The 8,300-nt window shown below is 44.0% G+C and overlaps 1 protein-coding gene across 1 annotated transcript in view; it reads left to right on the top strand.

The window, feature by feature from the left end:
• The first annotated feature begins 4,099 nt into the window (after positions 1-4,099).
• tgfbr2l (transforming growth factor beta receptor-like) overlaps positions 4,100-8,300 on the top strand; it is a 14,942-nt gene continuing 10,741 nt past the window's right edge. The window contains exon 1 of the mRNA XM_027290729.1: positions 4,100-4,355. Coding sequence (XP_027146530.1) covers positions 4,301-4,355 — 55 coding nt within the window. The 5' untranslated portion in view covers positions 4,100-4,300. The remainder of the gene's footprint in view (positions 4,356-8,300) is intronic.

Genomic DNA, 8,300 nt, shown 5'->3' with positions numbered 1-8,300 from the left:
GAGGGTACGGAGACAAGAGGGTCCAGAAGTAGCAGTGAGCCAGGCAAAACTGGGAGAAGACACGAGGTGAGGCGCCTGAGGTGCGTATGTGTGAGATGAGTCGGCTGAAGCGGCCATCACGACGCCCTCCGGAAGTAACTCCTCCTGCGGAGCGGCGTGAAGCCTCGAATTCGTACTTCTGTTACCCTGTCAACACATGAAGGAGGAATCTGATTGGCTGCTGCAGGTCTGGAAGTTATCCAGATGAGAGCCGAGGGAAGCAGATTCCCCTTGATGAGGCTTGTCAACAGCACGCTGACTGATGACTTCTGTGTGAGATCAGACACGACCTCTTTGTTGTTGAAATCCAGTGAAAGTCTGCTTTCATCCAGGCCGTCAAAGATGAACAGAAGTTTACAGACAGCGAGCTTCTCTGCTGTGACCTTCTGTAATGTTGGATGGAAAACATGGAGCAGCGTGAGAAGACTGAACTGCTCATCTTTGATCAGGTTCAGCTCCCTGAACGAGAGCAGAACCACCAGACTGACATCTTGGTTCTCCGAGCCCTCTGCCCAGTCCAGAGTGAACTTCAGCACTGAGAAGGTTTTTCCAACGCCAGCGACGCCGTTGGTCAGAGCGACTCTGATGTGTCTCTGTTGGTCAGGTAAGGCTTTAAAGATGTCGTGGCATTTGATGGGAGTGTCATGGAGGGTCTCCTTCTTCTTGGAAGCTGTCTCAAGCTGCCTCACCTCATGTTGGGTATGAACCTCTTCACTCTGTCCCTCTGTGATGTAGAGCTCAGTGTAGATCCTGTTGAGGAGGGTTCCACTTCCTGTTTCTTCACTTCCTTCAGTCACACGTTCACATCTCGTCTTCAGACTGATCTTATGTTCATCTAAAACCTCCTGCAGACCACCACTCACTAAAACAGAGAAACAAGTTTGAGACAAAACAAAGAAAAATTGTCAATCAGCTGATTGTTTCACCATCACCGACAAAAACATCAATATTAGAATTTATAGAGAAGTAAATGTTAGAAAGTCCAGTTCTGGTTGAACATCAGCCAGCTACCGCTCAACAACATCCTGACTGTTTGCTGTCCTGGATCCACAATGGTGGAACGAGCTCCTCACTGACATCAGGACAGCAGAAACTGTCCACATGTTCAGCCTGAAAACTCACAAACTAACTGCAGCACTTGAAGCCGTTCAGCTTGTTTCATGAAGTTCATGGACTTTGATGATTCTTCAGTGTTTGGGTTGAATGCACAAATTTGAAGTCTCTGAATAAAAAGTGATGATGGAAGAATATCTAGAGAAGGAAATGGACAGTCTTACTTTGGACAGTGCTGGTCTGACTGGCTGTCTGCAGTCCACGTCTGGTTCTGGATCTTTCTCCACACTGGGGACAGGAGGAGTCTCCTGATGAAGCAGACTGGTCCCAGTATGAGGTGATGCAGTGTCTGCAGAACCAGTGTCCACAGCTGGTAGAGACCGGATCCTTCAGGACGTCCTGACACCAAACACAGCAGGACGGCTGCTCCTCCACAGGAACATGACTCCTCTTCCTCTCTCTGTGAAGACATTTCTTTATCACTCAGATGATTTGTTGACTGTTGGTGACAAAGATCCAGATTTGGACGACACTGTCTGGAAGCTCAGATGTTCACACAGTAAAAGTGTCGTTACTTTTCTGTTTGAATTCAGCTTTCAGTCTGTGATGAAGATGATTTGATTTCATGAACATTCATTAACAGCTTTTCCTGTCTGTCTGTCTCAATAAACATTCAGTCATCATCAATATAAATCTTTGAGCACTTTGTCTTCATCATCAATGCATCATCTTCATCAGGTCAGTTTACAGTAAAAACTGTCTCTTACTTTGTGTCTGAGGGTCCAGGTTCATCACTGAAGTTTGGCATTTCATCTTTGGACCGGTCACTCTTCATAGACAGACAGCTGGATCCTGGAGACTCTGCTCTCCGTCTGTTGGACTGAACTCTGCAAACACCAACATGTTTTTATTCAGATCACATCAATCTTTGATAAATCCTCTGATCAAAGTCATTTATGAAGCTCTACATACACAAAGTGCTGTCAATAATTAGGAGGTTTCAAAGTTTGTTTCAGTCCTCTTGGATCAGATTACAGCTTTTAGGTGACTGACAGCTGTCACAGATACTCAGAGGAAGATGGAACAAATGATTCAAATGAATATACAAACATGAAATCAACAGAAAACATGACAGAGGTCAGTGAGCATGAGTCATATAAATGAGTTAGTATCAGTTCTCTTACTTTGTGTCTGAGGGTCCAGGTTCATCACTGAAGTCTGGATTAAATTCTTTGGACCGGTCACTCTTCATAGACAGACAGATGGATCCTGGAGACTCTGCTCTGTCCTCCTCTTCCTCCATCTTCTGGACTTCAGTCAGTCTGAGAGGAGAAACATGAACACTGACTGTGAGCTCAGGCTGCAAGAAGTTTGTTGAAGGAAATGGTCCATGAGACGAGGATGCTGATGGTCATTTCAGCTTTTGGTTTGCACCTTTTTGGTATTTTTGGCTTCATTGAGAGATTTTCTGAGTGTCTCAGGTGAGAGACACAGAGTGCACCTGTAGCTAATTACTCTGACCTGCAGCTGACCCTGGTTGTTTAGCAACGTCAAGCTGCCTTTGACTGACTTTGTTGAAGTCTCTGTGACATCAGTGACTATAAGACTACAGTTTAATGTCGGCCATTTTATCCTTCTCTCTCGCAGACACACACACAAACACAAGACAAAAGTCTTTCAAAATAAGAGTCCCTTCAAAATAAGAGTCCCTTCTGTAAAACCCTCTCATTAACAGACACAAAACCACACAAACACAAACACAAGACAAAAGTCTTTCAAAATAAGAGTCCCTTCAAAATAAGAGCCCATTAAAAAGGCAATGAGGACACAGCTTGTTGTATTAATACTGAATTTGCTGAGCAGTGTCAGTAATAATGTATGGGGGTGACGGGGCCAGAGTCAGGCACACTCTACATTTCTTTAGAAATGTTTCTAGTTAATTATTTGTATTTGTGTGGACAGATGAATCAAAGTGCAGTCAGTGAAATCATCAGATGTTGGATTAACACTCACCCTGCCTCAGCTTCAGGATTCCTCTTTCTGCTCCGTCCACTCCAAATGGAGTCTGAACAAAGTGAAGTTCCTCCCTGTTCTTCTCGTCGATAAGAGAGTCACCTTGTTTTCTTGGTATCAGAAAGTTTCATGTGAATTATTCTGAACAAGTGACTGAACAGGGTCACTCAATGTTCTTTGAACCTGGATCACCTGTAGCTCCTCCTTCCTCCATTTACAGGAAATCAGGTCACCTTATCTACCTGTGAGTGTGTGTGTGTGTGTGTGTGTGTGTGTGTGTGTGTGTGTGTGTGTGTGTGTGTGTGTGTGTGTGCATTTATGGCCAATAAAGTAATTCTGATCTTCTGGACTTCAGTCAGTCTGAGAGGTGAAACATGAACACTGACTGTGAGCTCAGGACTAAAGACGTTTGTTCAGGGGAGGGTCCCAAACAAGACTGATACACACACACACACACACACACACACACCGCACCACACACACACACACACACACACACACACCACACAGTTGCGAACATGTGCATCCAAACGACTGATGCTCAGATGTACAACACCAGCAGACAGATAGATAGATAGATAGATAGATAGATAGATAGATAGATAGATAGATAGATAGATAGATAGATAGATAGATAGACAGATGAGCTTTATAAACATCACTTTTGTGTTCAGTGACTGTAGTTACAGCACGTGGCCTCCAGGGGGCAGCACAACATCAGACTGTGTCTGAAGCATTAAGTGGAAATAAACATATGTAATAAATGATAATGTGATACGAACATATTTTATGTTTATGTATGGAGATCTTTATGAATCAGTCACAGCATTGTTCTTTAGTTTAAATATAATAAACTTTATTTATAAAGCTCTTTCCTTTGATGTTGATACAGTACCTCCTAATGTACTTCTGTCAGTACATTTACTCGAGTATTGTACTGAAGTACCTGTGTTTACTCGAGTATTTGTACTCTGTAAAGTCTGAGATGTTTCAGTTCTTCCTCGTGGATCAGCAGCTCCTCAGTGGAAACAGAGGCAGCAGCGGTGGGCGGGGCTAAACCACATCTGGATGAAAAACATCTGGACTCTCTCTGCACATACATGAGAGTCTCTCTCCGTTCATACCGGAGACCGACCGACGGACTGAACAACCGACGGACCGACCGAGCGCCCGACTGTCCTTTCTTTGCCCGCAGATGATGGCTCGGTTCTGGACGTTTTGGACCGGGATCCTCGTCCTCCTCACTGTGGGTGAGTGTTCTCTCTTTTCCTCGGGCCGGACAGGAGGGATGGATGGAGGGAGGGAGGGAGGGAGGGAGGGGGAGAGACGGTTTGTTTTGGAGAGATCTGCAACAACTCACATCCTGTATTTCAATAAAAGTACCGCTGAGTGTGGAAGTAATCGAGTACAGGTTTGACGTCACACTTCAGTAAAAGTACACAAGTATCTCCAGCAGAATGTTCTGAAAGTATCCAAAGTACATGTTCCTGTTGGAGCTGCTCTCAAACGCTTCAGATACACTGAGATGGTTCAGGTTCTCAACCTGAGGGGTCGGGCCCACTGAGGGGCCACCAGATCAATCTGAGGGGCCACAGGATGGAAAAACAAAGTTCTGATCCACAAATCCGTTTTAATGATCATTAGAGCAGTTATTCAAACCATGTGGGTGAAAAGTAACTGAGTATACATTTACTCAAGTTCTGTACAAGGTACTAAATTCTTCAGTGAACACAGCGACAGAACCTCTGAACCGGCAGTGTCCAGTCTAACAGCGAACACAGCAGCCTATCAGGTGGTTTTCTTGCCGGGTTTGGATCCTGGCATCTCGGGCTGAGTCAGCTACACGGCTGACTGATCTAACCACAGTTAGCGCTTGAATCTGAGCAGTCGGACGTCAGAGGGAAAAGCAACAAATATATTGTGAATAAAATCTGATCCAGTCTGAATAAAGTTCTGTGGTTCTGGTTCTGTACAGTGATCAGTGAGGCTCACTGCTGGTTCAGAGGTTGTGTTAGTTAGAGTTAGATGCTAGCTCATAGCACTAGCTGCAGTGCATAGGGGTGGGGCTGTAACGCACACTCGCTATTGGCCAATCAGTATCCAGGTGAAAGGTATTAAAGTTGAGGTGCATCTGGGAATCGATGTGGTGACGCTGTCTTGTCGTGTTGTGGAGGGCAGGTCCAGACTGAGATATCTCAACAACTGTTGGATGGATTGTCGTGAAACTGCACTACTGACTCTGTGACGTGTAGAGCCTTCATCAGATCAGTGTCAGTGTATCCAATACTCAAGACAATACTGACAATACTCTGTTTAAAACGTGCAGAACTAAGGAACGGGGAAATTAGCTACAGAGACCAAAACTGTTTTTTGTACCAGGCTGTAAACATGTTTATTTCTGCTGTGAAGTTGAACATTTGGACATGGGGACTTATGGAGACTGACTCACTTCTGGAGCCAGCCTCAGGTGGACGTTAGAGGAAAATGTGTGTTGTCTTCACTTGCTCTAAAGTCAACCAGCAGATGATCGAGGTTTCTGCCTCTTTAAGGAACTCTTTCCTTGCCACTGTCGCCAAGTGTTTGCTCATGGTGTGCACTGCTGAGTCACTGTGAATAATATTACAGTGCAGTAGTATTGTAGTGTGTTAGTACAGTGTAGTAGTATTGTAGTGTATTTGTACAGTGTAGACCTGCTTTACATGGCAAGTGTCATTAGATAAGTTCTGTTATGATTTGGTGCTATGTAAATAAGGTTGAAGCGATTATGAATTAACAGAGAGGAACTCAGCGTGTGATTAAAAAGAAACCTATTATCTCATATTTAACAAAGAGCGAGTGTGACTGAAACACACACACACACACACACACACACACACACACACACACACACAGTGGCTTCTTGTCGTTGTCTTAAGACATTGGAGAAAACAGAGACTAGCACTGAAAGAAAGTGTTTATCTGTGCTAATGTCTCTCTCTCTCACACATGAAGTAACATCTGATGTTGAGACGTGGAGTTATTAAATGGTGTATCTGTTCCTGTAACTAAGTAATTATGTACAATTTGTACTTGTACTTTACTTGAGTATTTCCATTTTATTCTACTCCACTGCTCCTCAGAGTTTACTCACGCCAAGAAACTTAAGAGTCATGATCGATGACCAGCTGACCTTCTCAGGCCTTACCTGACATGTTCCCCAGCTGCTGCTACAGGCTGTGGTCATCTCACGGCCTCCCAGCCTTTCACACGATCCAGAACACGACGTGGACACCACAGGTCCTCCTTCCATGGAGCTGAACCTTCATGTTTCTGTTAGGGCTGGACGATATTTTGATGTGATATGATCATGACACTCTGAGCGCGATTGTAATTTAATATTGCGGTTATTTACGTTATTTTTATTTTATTTTTGTTATTTTTTTAACAGTAGACGTGAGAAAAATTGTAATTGTACACTTCTAGTGACTCTATATCATGAGTCATATTTCCTAAAACATCATTCAGTCTTAGTTTTATACTATACATAAAAATGATGGATTAAATACACCAAAGTTCGTCATGGAGTTCCACAAGGTTCTGTGCTCGGACCACTCCTATCCACCTTCTATATGCTTCCTTTAGCTCAATCGACTTTGATTTGCAGATGATACACAACTATATTTATCGATGAAGCTGGATGAAACCGATCAGTCAGCTAAAGGACATAAAAACTCTGCATGGACTCCACCACGCTGGGCTGCCATGTTTCGATTCGACAATGATACTTCGGTTGCCAATTTGTTATGTATTAGCATCCTTATTGTACAAGTACTGCTATTCAGTATTATGATGTATTACTTTGTTTGTTTTATTTACACCAGACTATGAGGAAAGGTTGAATCATACACTCCTAGTAACTCTATATCATGAGTCATAGTTCCAAAAAATACTTTTTGGAGGAAACTGCTACATTTATGAGTTCCTGCTCATCAAAGTAGTGTTTTAAGAAATATACAGTACCAGTGAAACATCTGGACACACCTTCTCCTTCATGAACAAATAAAAATCTGTTTTATATTTCAGATTATTTTCTTTGATGAAGATTTGCGCACTCTTCATTCTGGTTGACTGGTTTCCAACAGTCTTGAAGGAGTTCCCAGAGGTGCTGAGCACTTCATCCCAAACCCTCTGAGCTGGGTTTCGGTCAGGTGACTGTGGAGGTCAGGTCATGTGACATGTCTCTGCCACAGTGTCATCAGCAAAGCACACCTCCTCTGTGCTTCTGGGTGGGAACCACACATGTAGATACCGTCCGGTCACCTTCTCCGCGCCTCACAAAGACACGGCGGTCTGAACCAGAACTCTCAGATTTGGACTCATCAGACCAAAGTCCAGATTTCCTCTGGTCTAATGTCCATTCATGTGTTTGTTGGTCTTCCTCATCCAGACGATGAAGGTGTGATTCACACAGTGACCTCCTCATGCAATGTTCTGGATGTCTTAAAGTAATGATGGACTGTTGAGTCTCATCTCGGGTGGTTCTCGTCATAATATGGATCAGAACAGAAGCTGAACTGGTCTCTTTACTGTATGTGGACCCGGCCTCTGAACAGCAGCTGGTCTCAGGTTGTTTTTCTGTTTCATAATGTTCATTTATGAGCTCTGAAGCAGCGGAGAGGTGGATTCTGTTGCTCTTGGACAGACGAGCTGTTTCCCATTGTTTTAGTCTTTATGCTAAGCTAAGCTAAGCTAAGCTAAGCTAAGCTAAGCTAAGCAGCATACAAACAGGAGGCGTCACTCTGTTCTTTAATCATCAGGAAGTCAAACTATTCCTTTAAATGTGATGTACACATGAAGATCTGTGTGTGTGTGTGTGTGTCTGTGTGTGTCTGTGTGTGTATGTGTGTGTGTGTGTGTGTGTCCTGATAGCGAGGGCCTCTACTGAGCAGCGTGGAGTGCGAGGATTTCCCATGAGCCTTTGAGGGTGGAGCGTTGGATGCTAACTTTACTCACGCCTTGTCTACTATGTACCAACTAACTCATACACACCATGACATGAGCATCAGAGCTGACTCCTTATGTCTCGCCCATACCAGCGTAGCAAGAGACTTAAGAGTCATGATAGATGACCAGCTGACCTTCTCAGGCCTTACCTGACATGTTCCCCAGCTGCTGCTACAGGCTGTGGTCATCTCACGGCCTCCCAGCCTTTCACA

Source organism: Larimichthys crocea, chromosome XVIII (genome assembly GCF_000972845.2).
Source record: "Larimichthys crocea isolate SSNF chromosome XVIII, L_crocea_2.0, whole genome shotgun sequence".
Lineage (NCBI taxonomy): Eukaryota > Metazoa > Chordata > Actinopteri > Sciaenidae > Larimichthys > Larimichthys crocea.
The sequence above is the reverse complement of the archived record's forward strand: the minus strand, read 5'-3'. Positions and strand labels throughout refer to the sequence as shown.